A 19061-nucleotide genomic window follows, 5' to 3' on the forward strand; every position below is an offset into this window, starting at 1 on the left:
TTAAAAGGATGTTGCTGGCTCTGGACAAGCTGAGATAAGGAAAGACTGAATAGTTTAGGACTGACAAGGGAAAATCTGCAGATGCTGGAAATCAAAGCAACGCACACAAAATGCTGGAGGAACTCAGCAGGTCAGGCAGCATCTATGGAAAAGAGTACAGTCGACGTTTCAGGGGCCAAAACTCTTTGGCAGGACTGTTAGGACTGTTTTCTTTAGAACTTAGAAGGTTGAGAGGGGATTTGATAGAGGCATACCAAATTGTGAGAGATATAGATACGGTAAATGCAAGCAGGCTTTTTCCACTGAGGTTGGGTGGTGGGACTACAACCAGAGGTCATGGGTTAAGAGTGAAAGGTGACGTTTAAGGGGAACATGAGGGGACGGTTCTTTGCTCAGAGGGTTGTGGGTGTGTGGAATGAATTGCCAGCGCAAGTAGTGCATATGAGCTTGAATTCAACATGTAAATAAAGTTTGGATAGGTACACAGACGGTAGGGATATGGGGGAGCTATGGTCCTGGTGCAGCTTGATAGGACAAGGCAGCTTAAATGGTTTCGGCATGGAGTAGATGGGCCAAAGTGAGCTGTACTTCTCAATGACTCTTAAAACTCAGATCCTCAAGTCCTGGCAGCATCCTTGTAAATGTTTACTGTTCTCTTTCGATCTTATAGATACCTTTCCTGTCTTCTCTCCATTCTTTCCAGTTTAACCACATCTTTCCAATAACCGGGTGACCAAAATGGTACAGAGTTCAATTACGGCATAACGTCCCCAACTCATTTATTTATTAATTTAGTACAGCGTAGAATAGGCCCTTCCAGCCCTCGGAGCCCACATTGCATAACAACCCACCGATTTAACCCTAGCCTAATCACAGGACGATTTAATTGAACCTACTAACCTGCACATCTTTGGACTATGGAAAGGAACTCAAGCACACAGGGAAAATGTACAACTTCTTACAGAGGACACCAGAATTGAAGTTCGAAGCCCCGAGCATCGTGCCAACAGCCTTGCTACCGCGGCGCCGCCGTGGTTCACGCTGCAGTTCCCAAGCCATTGGCGTCTGAACGTTTGCAGTATAGAGTGTTTCCTAGGAAGTGTCCCTGACATTCATTCAAATAACAGAAGAAATATGCGTTTCTTTCTTCCACCTCACTTGATCACAAAACATAATGGCAGAATATTTAGTAGAGACCTTCTGTTAAAACTCAACATTTAAAATACTTTTTAAGTATTCAGATTATGAAGGGCTCTGAGAAGCTTATGGTGAAATGCATCACCTCCAGCGTTCCAGACAGCCCTGACCCACACGGTGTCCCCAGGTCTATGGCACAGGACATCTCCCTGGCCCTACACTCATCTCTGGAGCATCCGGACAATAAAGAAATATACATTCTACTATTGTCTATTGACTGCAAATCTGCCTTCAATACTATCCACTGAATATTTGCCGTTTTCCTCTTCTCCATTCGAGCAGAAGATGCAAAAATCTTGAAAGCGGGTACCACCAGGCTCAACTTACTTACTGCCCGTTACACCGCAGGCGTTTCGGGCAGCAGTGAGGGTCCGCTCCCTCTCTGGCGGTGTGCGGGACTTCCTTCATCGTGTCGGTAGCTCGGTTTTCACCATTGCCAGTCATGCAAGTTCCAGGTGGAAAGATGGGGCCCAAGATCGCGCACGCCACCCCACCAGGGATAGCGATCTCCTCTTGTCCTCCCCGACCCCAGCCTCTGCGTCCAGCACATAATTCTCCGTAACGTCCGCTATCTCCAACGGATCCCACCACCAAGCACATCTTTCCCTCCCTCCTCTCCCCCTCCTTTCTGCTTTCCGCAGCAATCGCTCCCTACGCGACTCCCTTGTCCATTCGTCCCCCTGGCACTTATCCTTGCAAGCGGGTCAAGTGCTACCCCTGCCCTGCCCCTACACCTCCTCCCTCTCTACCATTCAGGGCCCCAGGCAGCCCTGGTGATGCGACATTTCACCTGCGAGTCTGTTGGCGTCATCTACAGTATCCGGAGCTCCCGGTGGGGGCTCCTGTACATTGGAGAGACCCGACGTAGACTGGGAGAGCGCTTCGCCGAGCTTCTACGCTCCGCCCGCCAGAAAAAGCGGGATCTCGCAGCGGCCACCCAATTTAATTCCACTTCCCATTCCCATTTCTACATGTCAGTCCATGACCTCCTCTACCGTCGCGACGAGGCTACACGCAGGTTGGAGGAACAGCACCTTATATTCTGTCTGGGTAGCCTCCAACCTGATGGCATGAACATCGATTACTCGAATTTCCGTAATGCCCCCCCTCTCCTTCACCACTCCCCATTCCCATTTCCTTCTCTCACCTTATCTCCTTACCTACCGATCACCTCCTCTCCCTCTTCTGCCTTCCATGGCTTTCTGTCCTCTCCTATCAGATTCCCCTTCTCCAGCCAATCAATCTCACCAATCAATTCCCCAGCTCGTTACTTCATCCCTCCTACCCTCCCCACCTAACACCCGGTGTTTCTTCCTCTCCCACCGCCCCCCACCCCACCTTCTTACACCATCTCGTCTTTTTCCCCCAGTCCTGATGAAGGGTCTCGACCCTAAACGTCGACTGTGCTCTTTTCCACGGACGCTGCCCGGCCAGCTGAGTTCCTCCAGCATTCTGTACGTGTCGCACTGTATTATTTGCCAGTCGTCTACAATATCCACAGCTCCATCGCAAATGTTCTGACCCATCCACATTTTCATCCAGGTCACATATATACCGCAAAGAGCAGAGGTCTCAGTACAGAACCCTGTGGAACTCTATTTACTACAGACTTCCAGCTCGAATAACTCCCCTCGACCACTAACTACCCCTTGTCTTCTACGCGCAAGCCAGTTCGGAATTCAGATAGCCGTGGACCCCATTCACCCCATTCTTCTGGATTCGTTTCCCATGAGGGACTTCATCAAATAACTCACTAAAGTGCATTTCGACAATATCCTACCTTCGTCAATCTCTCTCGACACCCTGTCGAAAGACTCAACAGGTTCAACCACAAGTCCCCGCTGGGCTACACATTGCCAAGAAAGGGTGTCATTAGGACGTTACAACAGCCCGTTCTGCAGAATGCTTTACCGGAGGATGTGTCTTCCTCCATTGAGGGATCTGAGAGATTGAAAACCGCGCGGTCTCATCCCTGCAGAGTGGCGAAGCGTGCCCCACGCCTCTTATTGAACAAGCCACTGCCAATTCCCACCAGGAATTCGATAATCCGCGCACTGCCGGCAACGCTGCGCAAAAAATAAACAGTTCAAACACCCCCCCCAAACACACACCCCCCCACACACACACACACACACACACACACACACCCCCCCACACACACTCACACACACACCCCACACACACACACACACCCCCACACACACACACACACACACACACACACCCCACACACACACACACACACACCCCACACACACACACACACACACCCCACACACACACACCCCCACCCCACCACACACACACCCCCCCACACACACACACACCCCAAACACACACCCCCCACCCCCCCCACACACACACACACACACACCCCACACACACACCCCTCCACACACACACACACCCACCCCACACACACACACACACACACACCCCACACACACACACCCCCACCCCACCCCCCCACACACACACACACCCCACACACACACACACACACACACACACACACCCCACACACACACACCCCCACCCCACCCCCCCCACACACACACACCCCACACACACACCCCTCCACACACACACACACACACACCCCACACACACACACACACACACACACACACACACCCCACACACACACACCCCCACCCCACCCCCCACACACACACACACACCACACACACACACACCCCACACACACACACACACACACACACACACCACACACACACACACACACACACACACACACACCCCACACACACACACCCCCACCCCACCCCCCACACACACACACACCCCACACACACACACACCCCACACACACACACACACACACACACACCCCACACACACACACCCCCACCCCACCCCCCCCACACACACACACACCCCACACACACACACCCCCACCCCACCCCCCACACACACACACACACACCCCACACACACACACACACCACACACACACACCACACACACACACACACACACCCCACCCCCCCCCCCCCACACACACACACACACACACACACACACACACACACACACACCCAGATCAGGCAGCAACATCTATGGGAATGAATGAAATATTCGAGACCTTTCATCAAGACTGGAAAGGAAGGGGGACTCCAGAATTAGTTGGCCGATCGGAGTACTCGTCCTTGTGGGCCAGGCTTTCCAAGTAGTGAAAGAGGTACGGAATAGAACTTTCGGGATCTTGACCAAGGACACTGGGTTTCATTTCAGCTTCTTACCGGGAAAGACGGCACCCCCGTTAGCGCAGCACCACCTCAGTACCTCACTGGGAAGATCCCGAATAGCCTCGGGCTTCTGGCTGGGCCATTACCCCTCGAGGTAAGCTCTTCGGTTGAAACTCTTCATGATGCAGGGTTACGTGCTCCGAACGCTAGTTTTTGTACCGCTCTGTCTAGTTCACCTCCCCTACACAATCCCGAGACCGGCAGCGTAGAACGATCCTATTCAGAGCGTCAATCCATACCATCACCACCATCTCCACATCAACTCCCCTCTCTCCCTCGCTCAGTAACCAAAGTTTCCAGAATAGGTTATGAACTCGTCCCTTCTCAAAATAGAACACCGCGCAACATACGCCTCCCCTTTAAATGCCTATTTAAAGAAATTAAAATTGCAGGTAATTCTCTAATTGCATATTGGCTGATGCTACGCTCGTTGGAATGCAGGGTGTCTGAGATGTGTATATATACATACACACTCACACCCTCCACACACACACGCCCTCCACACACACACATACACATACCGTCCACACACACACACACACACACACACACACACACACACACACACACACACACACACACACACACACACACACACACACACACCCTCCACACACACACCCACCCCTCCACACACACACCCTCCACACACACACCCACCCCTCCACACACAAACACACACACACACACCCACCCCTCCACACACACACACACTCCTCCACACACACACCCTCCACACACACACCCACCCCTCCACACACACACCCACCCCTCCACACACACACCCACCCTCCACACACACACCCACCCCTCCACACACACACCCTCCACACACACACCCACCCCTCCACACACAAACACACACACACACACACCCACCCCTCCACACACACACACACACACACACACACACACACACACCCCTCCACACACAAACACACACACACACACACCCACCCCTCCACACACACACACACACACACACACACACACACCCCTCCACACACACACACACACACACACACACACACACCAGTAGAAATCTCAGATCCAATGCTAACGGCTGTCAAAGTTCAAAGTAATTATTATCAAAGTACAGAAACATCAATATATACTACCGAGATTCATTTTCCTGTCGACATCCACAGCAGAACGCAGAAATACGACATGCAAAGACTTAGAACCAATGTGCAGAAGAAGACGAACTGTGCAAATGCAAAAAAAATAGTAAGCATACTAATTCCCTTTTTCCATCTGGCAGCGGTCCCTTTGGGAAAAATCAGACGACGCGAGCTAAGTCAGATGTCCATGGTGCAAGTTCCCGACTGAAACGCTCGCGAAAAGTATAGAAGGAATGTTGGAAATATTAAATAAACGCGACTAAATCTTCGCCCTGGACCACAGACAGGGTGAGGACACAAAGTCTTTCTCCCAGGGAGGGGGCACTATAAACAAGAGGGCATAGTTTTAAGATTAGAGGGGGGATTTGAAAGGGTCATCAAGGGGCAGTTTCTTCGTGCAGAGGGTGAGCTGTCAGAACAGTGGTTGAAGCAGGCACAGTAACCACATTTAAAACCCATCTAGATACATGAATAGGAGAGGTTCAGTGGTCTATGGGAGCACACGAGCAGATGGGACTAATAGTTATAATAATAATAATAATAATAATAATAATAATAATGTGCTTGGCTAAGTCCGTATCTCAGGTTTTACCAGCTTGAGCTGAATAAAATAAAACGCAATAATTTTAGAGCACTTTTCTTGGAGACGTTGTAGTCCCAAGTGCTTTACAATGGGGTAAAGTGCAAACATCAAAATAAAAGTCAAAAAGACGTTAGTTAAAATTAAGGTGAAATAAATCGGTTCATTTATGACCGACCCGCACGGCACAGTTACCCCAATGCAAGGCTGTGACTCTACAACCAGAACTTTGCGCTACAGACGAGTCAGTACAGTGTTCTGACCCCGACCTGCTGATATTTATCAGGAAGAAGTCCACACCCTCGTCATTTCTTTTGATACTTTTTGTTACATAGGACCATTCCAGTAGCAAATCTTCAGACTTGCGTTTAAGTGAACACTCGAGATTACTTTCAGATGTATTTTTTTCCAAACTGTCGCCACAGCTTGTAAACAGTGGTAAACGGAAATAAACAGCAGGCGAAGCGGACGACTGAACAACAGTTAACAAGCTCAAAAATAAACTGCCCGAAAAGTTTGCTTCCCCTTGACAAGAATTGAGCTGTTACCTGAATCGTGGTTGGACTCGGCGGAGAGAGGGGGTCGTAAACAAACAGGGTCTCACATCTTTAACGTCTGTCTAAGTCCCCGCCACTCTCGGAGGTCTCTCGCGGTGGACCCATTTAATACTAGCGTCGGCGCCTTTCTCTTGACCGTGCGCCTGCAGATCCCATCTCACTGACTATACTGGAGAGGAAGGGGAGATTTAGGAAAGAGATCTCCGGAGTCCGGCCGATGCGGAATCTCAACCATATTAGGAAAGCTTGCGTTCAAATTTTCGAGTTATGTTGGAATATTTAGTGCATATAGTCAGAGTCTCGTTAAACTTTTTTTAAGAAAACTTACAGCGGGACGGAGCAGAGGGATCTCTCTGAGTACCTCTCGCGTTCGAATACGCAGCAAACTACCCGCTCCCTCCTTACTACTCCATGCCATGTGTCGGGGAGGCCTCGCCTGGAGTACTGCGCACAATTTTGGTCTCTCTACAGAAGGAAGGATATAGAAGAAGTTTTCTCTCCCTCCCCCTCTCCTCTTCTTCATTCCCCACTCTGGCCTCTTACCTCTTCCACTCACCTGCCTATCACCTCCCCCTTGCGCCCTTCCTCCTTCCCTTTCTTCCAAGGCCCACTCTCCTCTCCTGTCAGATTCCTTTTTCTTCAGCCGCCCCCACCTTCCCCTATCCACCTGGCTTCACCTTCTAGTTTGTAGTCTTCTCCTGCCCTACCTCTTAATCTGGCATTTTACCTCTTCCTTTCCAATCCTGATGAAGGGTCAACCTGAAATGTGGATTATTTGTTCATTTCCATAGATGTTGTCTGACCTGCAGAGTTCTTCCACCATTCTGTGTGTGTTGCTTATATAGTTCAATCGGAAGTTGGCTGGGCTAATTTTTGGGAGGAGGGGATCATCCTAATTGAATGCAAACTGTCTTTTTTTTTTGGTGAAAGAGAATCAAAAACCGGAAGGGATTGGTCTAAGGTGAGGTGGGAGAGATTTTGTAGAGGGCAGAGGTGCAACCTCACACAGAGGGTAACAAGCACAAAACACTGGAGGAACTCAGTAGGTCAGGCAGCTTCGATGGAGAGGAGTAAATAGTCGACATTTCAGGCTGAGACCCTTCCTCAGGACATTACACAGAGGGCTGTGAGTATCTGGAATGAGCTGCCCAGTGAAATGGTTAAGTCAGGTACATTAACAACATTTGAAACTATGTAGATGGGAAGGTTTAGAGCAGGTGGTCCCAACCTGGGGTCCTTGGACCCCTTGCTTAATGATATGGGTCCATGGCATCAAAAGCAAGTTGGGAACCTCTGGTTTAGAGGGTACTTCTCTGAGGATCATCACCTTGCCACAGTGGGGAGGCTTGTGAGTTCCTAAGGTAATGACAACAAAGGCCATCTGGCACTCAGCTCTAGGTAGGGTCACCTAGGGGAGGTTCCAGACAACCAGCACCTCAGTGGTGGAGCTGGTGTAAGATGATGACACATCACGACACCATGAATGTGGAAGAAGGCTGCAGCAGTGAAGTTGTCTTGCATTCCATGCCGCTGGTCCCTGACCCTGGTCTGTTAAGGACTGTGTAGTGGCTGTCTGTGCATCAGGCTGACTTACGTGATCGCATTTCTACTGGAGGGATATGGGCCAAGTGCAGGGAAATTGGACTAGCTCGGTCAGAATGGTTGAGTCGGGCTGAAGGAAGTGGGAAGAACGCAGAATAAGGAAGTGGGGTGGAGGAGGAGAGGTACAAGCTGGCACGTGATAAGTGAGAATAGACGAGGGGAAAGGTAGGTCGGTGGGGAAGTGGAGGTGAAGTGAGATGCCAGGAGGTGAGAGGTGGAAAGGGTCAAGGCCTGAAGAAGAAGGAATCTGATATGAGAGGAGAGTGGATAATGGGAGAAAGAGAAGACGTATTTGAAAAAGAAAGGATTCCAAGGTTCATTGATTATCAAAGTATACAACTGAGATTCATCTTCTCCAGATAACCACGAAACCAAGAAAAAAAGAATGGCAACAATATAACCATATAACCATATAACAATTACAGCACGGAAACAGGCCATCTCGGCCCTTCTAGTCCATGCCGAATGCTTACTCTCACCTAGTCCCACCAACCTGCACTCAGCCCATAACCCTCCATTTCTTTCCTGTCCATATACCGATCCAATTTTACTTTAAATGACAATATCGAACCTGCCTCTACCACTTCTACTGGAAGCTCATTCCACACAGCTACCACTCTCTGAGTAAAGTAATTCCCCCTCGTGTTACCCCTAAACTTTTGACCCCTAACTCTGAACTCATGTCCTCTTGTTTGAATCTCCCCTACTCTCAATGGAAAAAGCCTATCCACATCAACACTATCTATCCTCCTCATAATTTTAAATACCTCTATCAAGCCCACCTCAACCTTCTACATCACAAAGAATGAAGACCAAACTTGTTCAACCTTTCTCTGTAACTTAGGTGCTGAAACCCAGGTAACGTTCTAGTAAATCTCCTCTGTACTCTCTCTATTTTGTTGACATCTTTCCTATAACTTGGTGAGCAGAACTGTACACAATACAACGTGGTCACCAATTCCCCCAAAACCCCCTCCCGCACAGAAAACAATAGAAGTAGTTTAAAGAAAGAAAAACATCAATCCCCCAACATGAAATGAAAAAGAAATAAAAACTTGCAAACCCCTCCCCTCGCACAAAAACTAACAGATGACCCAAACCCCTGACCCACCAATCTGCAACAAGAAGGATTGGGCAAGAACACGAGAAAACACAGAGCTGAAAGAAGCCAATATAAACTACAGTCCAATCCAAAAATCTCAGAACTTCGATAGCATCTCCAAGAGCATCAGGAAGTGACTCAAACTAACAGCCCCTCCGAGGGCAGTGACACAAACCAGTGGCCCCTCCAAGGGAACTGACACCATAAAACCATAAGATATAGGAGCAGAATTAGGCTATTTGGCCCATCGAGACTGCTTTGCCATTTCATCAAGGCTGATCCACATTTCCTCTCAGCCCCAATCTCCTGACTTCTCCCCATATCCCTTCATGCCCTAATTAGTCAAAAATCTATCAATTGCTCCTTTAAATATACGTAAAGTCTTAGTCTCCATAGGTGCCTCTGGCAAAAAATTATGCAGATTCACCACTCTCTGGCAAAAGAAATCCTTCACCTCCATTATAAAAAAATGCCTCTCTATTCTGAGGCTGTGTTCTCTGGTCTTGGACTCTCCCACCACAAGAAACATCCTCTCCACATCCACTCTATCGAGGCCTTTCACCATTCAATAGGTGTCAATGAGGTCATCCCTCATTCTTCTGAATTGTAGTGAATACAGGCCCAGAGCCATTAAACACTCTTCATATGACAAGCCATTCGTTTTCGTGATCCTCCTTCGAAACCTTTCCCATTTCAGCACATGGTTTCTAAGATAAAGGGCCCTAAACTGCTCAAAATACTCCAAGTGAGGCCTCTTTGAGGGAAGTGACATGAACCAGCAGCCTCTCTGAAGGCAGCAACAGGAACCAGTGGCCCTGTTGAAGGCCCCTCTGAGAAGATCACTTAGAAGATCTTGTAAAGATGTGGAAGAAGATCTTGTGGTCGGATAAGACAATTTAGTAACAGGTTCTTCCCATCTGCCACCCGATTGCTGAATGAACTTTGAATCCTGAAAACTACCTCATTACTATTTTTTTTCATGACTTATTTAACTATTTAATGTACTGTATATACCCACACTCTAATTCACAGTTTTTTCTCTATTATTGTGTATTGCATTATACTGCAGCTACAAAGTTAACAAATTTCGCAACATATGTCATATTAAACGATTCTGAAGTGGAACCTTTTGGCCTCAACAATAAACAGCATGTGTGGTTTAAATCTAATATTGCACATCAGCCAGGTAACATTATCTCTACTGTAAGGTATGGTGGAGGTAGCATCATGCTATGGCGTGGCTTTTCAGAAGCAGGGACTAGAAGTCTAGTTAGGATTGATGGAAAGATGAATGCTGCCAAATTCAGAGAGATCCTGGATTAAAACCTTCTAGCCCCTGCCAGAAAGCTTCAAGTGGGGAGGAAGTTAACCTTTCAGCAGGACAATGACCCAAAGCACACTGCCAGAGCATATATGGAATGGCTTCAAATGAAGAAAATTGATGTTCTTGAGTGGCCCAGTCAGAATCCTAATCTTAACCCATTCAAGCATCTCTGGCAAAACTTCAAGATTGCTGTCCACTGCCACTTTCCAACAAAACAGACACAGCTTGAGCAATTTTGCAAGGAGAAGTGGGCACATCTTGCTCCATCACATTGTGCAAAGCTAATAGACTTATCCAAAAAGATTACTGGCAGTAACAGCTGCATAAGGTGGTACAACTAAGTACGGAGCAAAGGGGTAAATATTTTTGAACTTTCTTGAATTTTTAGTTTTTCATGCATAACAATTTTCCATGTGTTTTGGGCTCTACTATCAAAAAAGGAGTGTGTGGTTGACAGAAGTCTTAGTCACATATATACAGCTAGGGTGCATAAAACATTTGCACAGTACTGTATTCGTCGATGTGGAGAGTGAGGTTGTAAATCTGGCGGGAATAGCAAGCAAGGAGCACCATCTGAGGGCTGGCAGAGAAGGAGTGCCAGAGGCGGAGTGGTGAATGAGTACAAGTGCAGATAGACCCAGCCCATTAAGCAAAATCTGATTCCAAACAACTGATTTATTGATCATTACAGAACGTCTCCCTGGTGCTTCCTGCTCCCTCCCCTCTCCCTTCCTCTTTTCCCAGCCATGATTCCCTCTCCCTGCTCTCTTCCCACTCTCAGTCCACAGTAGAGATTTATCATCACTCACATATGTCATGAAGTTTGTTTTTATTTGTGGCAGCAGTACAGTGCAATACATAAAATTATTACAGTACTGTGTAAAAGTCTTAGGCACCCCTAGCTATATATAGTATATGTGCTTAAGACTTCTGCACAGTAATGTATATGGCGATATAAATAATACTGAAAATATGAGTTGTAGAGTGCTTGAAAGTGAGTGTGTAGGTCGTGGAATCAGACACAAAATGCTGGATAATGGAGGAGCTCGTCATCTGTGGAGAGGAATGAACAGTCAACGTTTCGTGCTGAGACCTCTCATGTGTGTTACTCTGGATTTCTATCATCTGCTGAATCTCTTGTTCTGGTGGAATCTGTTCAGCATAGAGGTGAGTGAAGCGTTCCACGCTGGTTCAGAAGCCTGATGGCTGTAGGGTAATAACTATTCCTGAACCTGGTGGTGTGGCACCTAAGGCTCACATGTCTCTGCTGCACAACTCTCCAAATCTATAAGGTTTATTAATGCCCTTACTAATGTTTCTATTGAATTGGCTTCCACTGGTCTTTCATTGCATCTGCTCTGCATCACAGCTCACTATGTAATAAGAATTCTCATGTTATGTCTGCTTTTGTGATTTATTAACAAAAAACTTCATCCTAAAGTTACCAGTGGAAACAGTTTCTCCTCTTTTACTCAGTGAGAGCCCTCCATAAATCTGGACACCTCTTAAATCTCCTCTGCTAACTATTACTTTAATGATCTATCAATTAACTGTCCGGGTTATACTGCAACCAAACAGCTGAGCTGAGATAATCTGGGTATCATTAACTGGTAAAAGACTTTGATCTTTAAACCTCTCAGCCTGTGTGTTATTGTTGAAAATTCTTTTAACACTGTCTCAGACGAAGCTATCCCATTACGTTGGATGCTAGACACCAGCACTTTATATGTTAGTTGTTTCTTTTGAGAAACTTAAGTTGAAGGAACAAGCCACAGAGATTAGGAGATCTGCTGAAATGGATAAGGATACGATGGGGTGAACCTATGTGTGGTGAACTACATATACCTGTCTGGACATGCCCCCTGCTGACTGCTCCTGTGGCTCCTCCCTCAGACCCCTGTATAAAGGCGATTGAGGCCTGAGCCCGGCCTCTCAGTCTCCAGGATGTACTATGGTGGTCACTCACTGCTTGTTCCTTCTTCCAGTCAATAAAAGCCGATATCTCACCTTCACGTCTCAGAGAGAGTTATTGATGCTGCATCACTACGTTTCTAGCATCTTCCCTGTGCTCAACAGTGTTCTGAGCTCTCCACAATGATGAGGCCCTCCATTGGTCTGGGTTGACCATGGACGTTGCGTCCTAGCTGTCATAGGCAAGCCAAGGCATTATGACATGGAGAGCAAGCTGTTGTCCATGTAGCAGGCTTCCCTTCTCCACACAGTTGGTGAATCCAAAGGATCGGCAGAGACTGATACAGTTTGGCACCGGTGGTATCGCAGGAGTTGCCAGTGAGCGTTGAAATTGACACAGGACTGCCTTAGGGACCCCAGCTCCGGAATTTTTCCCAGGGTGTACTCCTGAAGCCTTCACCATGATTGGGTATAACTGCAAGGCAGGGGAAGTTTGAGATCAGAATTTTCCTTCTTCTAGATGAGCTGCCATTCACAGCTGATGACCTCCATCTGCCTGAAGCAACTGGTTTTAAAGCACCAGTAACCCAGCTTTGATCTTCTCCTGTCAGTAGAAATTGTTCTGCTGGGCTTAGTAGCTAAGCCACATGAAGGCCACGAGCTGGACCTGGTTGTCGGAGGCTATTTGAGGTGCACGCCATTGGGAGCATTTAATAGGTAGTGGGAGCTCATCCCCACTACCACCCCTGGCTATAACAACCTTAAGGAATCATGAAGTATTCATAAACTATTGTTCTTTTGCAGTTTAGGAAGCACAGTCATCAATTTATGCCAATTACCTGCCAATAAGTAATACTTATAGAATTATTGAACATCTACAACACAGAATAACAGAGAACAGTACAGGAATGGGCCTTTTGGCCCACAACGTCTGCATGAACACCGTGCCAAATTAAAGTAAATCTCTGTCCATATCCTTCTACCCTGCATATTCATGTGTATGTCTAACAGCCTTTTAAACAGCACTACTGTATTTGTTTTCACTGTTAACCTTAGCAGTTTGTACCAGCATCCCCTGCCCCACTCTCTGTGTGAAAATCTTGCCCTGCAAGTCTCCTTTATTCTTCCCCTCTCACCTTGAATCCATGTCCTAAGATACTTAACACTTCTACCCTGAGAAAATAGATTCTACTGTACGCCTGTCACAATTGAAAACACTTGTATCTGTTCTCCCCTTAGCCTCCCAGGCTCCAAAGAAAACAAACCAAGTTTGTCCTACATTTTAAGTCCGTGCCCGCTGGTATTAGACATTTCAGCCCTGGGGAAAAGATACTCTACCTCTGCCTCTCATAATCGTATAAACCCTACCAGATCTTACCTCAGCCTCCATTGCTCTGGAGAAAACAAACCAAATTTGTGCAACCTCTCGTTATAGCACACAGCCTCTACTCCAGGCAGCAGCCTGGTAAACCTCTTCTGCACCCTTTCTAACCCCTTTATGTCCTTTCTGTAATGGGGCAACTAGAACTGCACACGATGATCCAGCTGTGGTCCTCTCAAAGTTATATATAGCTGCAAAACAACTTCCTGTCTCTTGTACTCAATCCACTGACCAGTGAAGACAAGCAGGCCACATGCCTTCGTTACCACCCCTCTTGATTCTTTGCGTCTTTGTCTGAGAAAGCCTCCTGGCCTGCTCCCACTTCCCAGCACTGTGACATGTGCAACTGTCTGCATCTGGATACTGATTAACTTCTGCAAGAATTTCTGCCTCGATCAACATTTAGGTCAAAGAGTTGCAGAGCTCTGTTATCTTCTTTCAACATCAAAATCAGAATCACATTTACTGTTGATACCTGTCATGAAATGTTCTGTTTTATGGCAGTAGTACGGTGCAATGCATAAAAATGTACTGTTTCAATATATAAAAAATAGTGAGGTAGGTCATGGTCTGTTCAGGAATCAGAATCAGGTTTAATATCACTAACATAGGTCATGATATTTGTTGTTTTGTGGCAAATATATAAATTAGATAGATATAGATATTTAGGTACAGTATTGTGCAGAAGTTTTAGGCACTTATATATAATTATATAAGACTTCTGCACAGGATTGTATTTGTCAATGTGGAGTGGAGAGCAAGTTTGTAAATCTGGCAAAGGTTTGCTACGGATGTTGGGAATGGCCATGATGCAGTGTCGCGGGAGGGGTGTGGGTCAGGTGGCAGAGACAGAGTGCCAGGGAGAGGGGGCGGAGTGGGTGCAGACACAACCAGCCTCAAGACACCATGCAAGATCATTTGATTCCAAACAATTGGTTTATTGACCGTTAGAGAATGTCTCTCTGGTGCTTCCCACTCCCTCCCCTCTCCCTTCCCATTTTCCCAACCATGATTCCCCTCTCCCTGTGCCCTTCCCACTCTCAGTCCACAGTAGAGACCTAGATCAGAATCAGGTTTATCGTCACTCACATGTGTCATGAAATTGTTTTTTGGAGGGGGTGTTCAGTGCAATACATAAAATCACTACAGTACTGTGCAAAAGTCTAAAGCACCCCAGCTATATATATGTGCCTTGGACTTCTGCACTGTACTGTATAAGCAATGTGGTGGTCGAGGCAGATTGGAGGCCTTCTGTTTGTCAGGGTCCATCATGGATATTTAGTCCTAGTTGTGCTATGCGAGCCACCGCAGTACAATACGGAGAACAAGCTGGTGCTCATGTAGCAGACTCCCCCTCTCCACACAGATGATGAATCCAAAGGAACGGCAGAGACTGATACAGTTTGGCACCTGCGGCGTCGCAGGGTTTGCCAGTCAGCGTTGAGTTCATCGTAGGACTGTCTTAGGGACTCCAGCTCAGAGAGCCTTCTGCATGGGTGAGGTTTGAGATCAGAGCTCTCCTTCTCCTAGGTGAGCTGCCAACCACGGTCAACACATGACTGTGTGGCTAGGCATAGTTCAAATACCATCTATAAATAGCTGACAATACAACCATTGTTGGTAGAATCTCAGGTGGTGAGAAGAGGGCGTACAGGAGTGAGATATGCCAACCAGTGGAGTAGTGTCACAGCAACAACCTGGCACTCAACGTCAGTAAGACGAAAGAGCTGGTTGTGGACTTCAGGAAGGGTAAGACAAAGGAACACATACCAATCTTCATAGAGGGATCAGAAGTGGAGAGAGTGAGCAGCTTCAAGTTGCTGGCTGTCAAGATCTCTGAGGATCTAACCTGGTCCCAACATATTGATGTAGTCATAAAGAAGGCAAGACAGCAGCTATACTTTTGAAGAGATTCGAAGAGATTAGGTATGTCAACAAATACACTCAAAAACTTCTATAGTTGTACCCTGGAGAGCATTCTGACAGGCTGCATCACTGACTAGTATGGAGGGTCTACTGCACAGGACCAAAAGAAGCTGCAGAAGGTTGTAAATCTAGTCAGCTCTATCTTGAGCACTAGTCTACAAAGTACCCAGGACATCTTTAGGGAGCGGTGTCTCAGAAAGGCAGCGTCCATTATTAAGGACCTCCAGCACCCAGGACATGCCCTTTTCTCATTGTTACCATCAGGTAGGAGGTACAGAAGCCTGAAGGCACACAGTGATTCAGGAACAGCTTCTTCCCCTCTGCCATCCGTATCCTAAATGGACATTGAAGCTTTGGACACTATCTCACCTTTTTTTTAATATGCACTATTTCTGGTTTTGCACATTTAAAAAAAACTATTCAATATACATAATTGATTTACTAGCTTATTTATTATTACGTTTTATTTTATTTATTATTTTTTTCTCTGCTAGATTCTGTATTGCATTGAACTGCTGCTGCTAAGTTAACAAATTTCACATCACATGCCGGTGATAATAAACCTGATTCTGATTCTGGTTCTGATGAGTCACATCTGCCCGAAGTGGCTGGTTTTAAGGCACAAGTAACCCGTCTTTGCTGCTTACTGGTCAGTCGAAATAGTTCCACTGGTCTTAGTTGGACTTAGTTGTCAGAGGCTACCTGAGAGGGACACCACTGGGAGCATTTAATAGGTAAGGGAAGCTTATCCCCACCACCTTGTCCGGCTATGAAAACCTTAAAGAACCAGGACCTGAAGCAAAAACATTAGGTACTTTCAAAAGATGTTTAGATAGGCAGATCAATTTGAGGGAAATGGAAGGATGTGGACATGGTGTAGGTAGAAGGGATGAACTTAGTTGGCCATTTAATTACTAATTTAAATGGTTCAGCACAACATTGTGGGCTGAAGGGCCTGTTTCTGTGCTGTAGGTTCTATTCAAGCTTATGTAAGTAAAACCAGCCAATGCCAGAAAAAAACCATAAGGTCAGGCAGCATCCGTGGACAGATCAGTTTATTACAACAGTGCCCTAAGGTGTTGGTTGTCCATCATATCCACCAATGACAGGAGACCTGTACGAGTGGGTTTTTAAAGTGGGAAAGCTGATGCACTGGGACTGTTCCACTCTCTGGACCTTGTGGTACGCATAGTCATCACAAATTGGGGATTCCCTTGGTTCCAGTGGTGACCATGATTTCTTCTGTGCCTTGTCATGCCCTTCGTTCTCCACCTTCCTGGCCATTGAATCTCACCGTAGACCTGAACCATCTAGTCTGCCGAAGCTGGCTTCACATGCTAGGATAGACATGTCCCTGTCTCGGTGGGCTACGTGTTGCACTGTCGCCCTCACCTGCTTTAGCTCACCTGTTGAAGCAGTGCACTGGGGTCACATGCAAACAGCTGCCAAAGTACAGGTGAGAGCTGAGTGTCAGTGGGACTGAAGATTGAGCGAGCTGCCCCAGAATGGACACGAGATGCCCCTTCACCAGAGCCGCTACCACTCCTAGACAACCCACACACCCCATACGTTAAGCTAGTACATGGTAAAACAATAACAGAACACAGAATAAAGTGTTACATTTCAGGTTGTGATCTTTCGTCAGCATGGGAAATTTAGAAGTAAAGGAAGTTTGTGGTTGAAGGAAAGGGTAGCGGGCAGAGAGAACAAGGGAGAAGGGGAAGACCAGGAGAGATGAAATAATATAAAGGTGCACACAGACAATAAGGTGCAAGGTCTTAACAAGACAGATTGTGAGATCAAGAGTCCATCTTATTGTACAAGGAAGCTCTCAATAGCTACAGGGAGGGCCGTAGTCAGATGCAGGAAATTGGGATGAGTTGGCTGGTTACCATGATCAACATGGATTCCTTAGGCCAAAGGAATTTTCTGTACTGTTTTGCTTAATGACTCTATAACTTTATGATATTGGAGGACAAAATAGGAAATAATCCCCACTGTGCTCTCGTTTGAATAACACTTGAGGACCCACTATACCTCAACGTCTACTTTATTAAGTACTTCTGTCCACCCATTCATTATTGCAAATATCTCATGAGTCAATCATGTGGCAGCAACTCAACGCATAAAAGCATGCAGACATGGTCAGAGATTCAGTTGTTGTTCAAACCGAACATCATTATGGGGAAGAAATGTGATCTAAATGTCTTCGACCGTGGAATGATTGTTGGTGCCAGACAAGGTGGTTTGAGTATCTCCGAAACTGCTGATCTCCCGGGTGTTTCACGCACAACAGTCTTTAGAGTTTACAGAGAATAGTTTGAAAAATGAGAGCATCCGGTGAGCAGTAGTTTTGTCGGCAAAAACAGCTTGTTAATGAGAGAGGTCAGAGGAGAATGGCCAGTCTGGTTCAAGCTGACAGGAAGGTGACAGTAACTCGAATAACCACTCGTTACAGCAGTGTTGTGCAGAGGAGCATCTCCGAATGCACAGCATGTTGAACATTGAAGTGGTTGGGCTACAGCAACAGAAGACCACAAACATACACTTGGTGGCCACTTTATTAGGTACAGGCATTACCGGTAAAGTGGCCACTGAGTGTATATTCACTGGCGCAACGAACACCTTACCTGCAGCAGCATCACAGGCACAGAGCGAAGTGGGGGGACTACAGCAGCAGAAGAGCTCAGTGGGTTCCACTCCTGGTGCTTCTGGGGGACCGTGGGTTTTAATATCTCCGGCAGTACAAAAGTCCCTCAGAGCTGCACTGGGAGCGACAGTCACGGTCTCCTGCTCCAAATTGCTGGGCATGTGTTGTTTGCATTCTGACTGAGAGGTGAGAGCACCACCAACGAGACAAGGCTGAGCGGGGTGGAAAAGTTCAATCATAAGCCAACCTGTGAATGACGCATTAGTGCAGATTAAAATGCACGTGGGCGGGAAGGTTGTGATCCAGCGTAGGTAGGGAGCTGTTTAATCATGGAAAAAGAATCAGAGATCTGGATTGCATCAAAACCGAATGTGCAGGAAATGGGCACCGCGCTCTTCGGTCTGGAACTTAGAGGCAGGACCAGGGCAGTTAGGGTGGAAA

At 46.9% G+C, this 19061-nt stretch overlaps 1 protein-coding gene across 16 annotated transcripts in view; it reads right to left on the minus strand.

The window, feature by feature from the left end:
* The window catches only part of lrrc32 (leucine rich repeat containing 32), a 47902-nt gene extending 29106 nt beyond the window's left edge, over nucleotides 1-18796 (minus strand). Inside the window, exon 1 of one of the 16 annotated variants that reach the window (XM_059963699.1) lies at nucleotides 18601-18796. In XM_059963699.1, coding sequence (XP_059819682.1) covers nucleotides 18601-18781 — 181 coding nt within the window. In that variant the 5' untranslated portion in view covers nucleotides 18782-18796. The other 15 variants (XM_059963719.1, XM_059963707.1, XM_059963701.1 and 12 more) reach the window with 15 other exon arrangements.
* Nucleotides 18797-19061: the final 265 nt, after the last annotated feature.

Source organism: Hypanus sabinus, chromosome 3 (assembly GCF_030144855.1).
Source record: "Hypanus sabinus isolate sHypSab1 chromosome 3, sHypSab1.hap1, whole genome shotgun sequence".
NCBI classification, from domain to species: domain Eukaryota; kingdom Metazoa; phylum Chordata; class Chondrichthyes; order Myliobatiformes; family Dasyatidae; genus Hypanus; species Hypanus sabinus.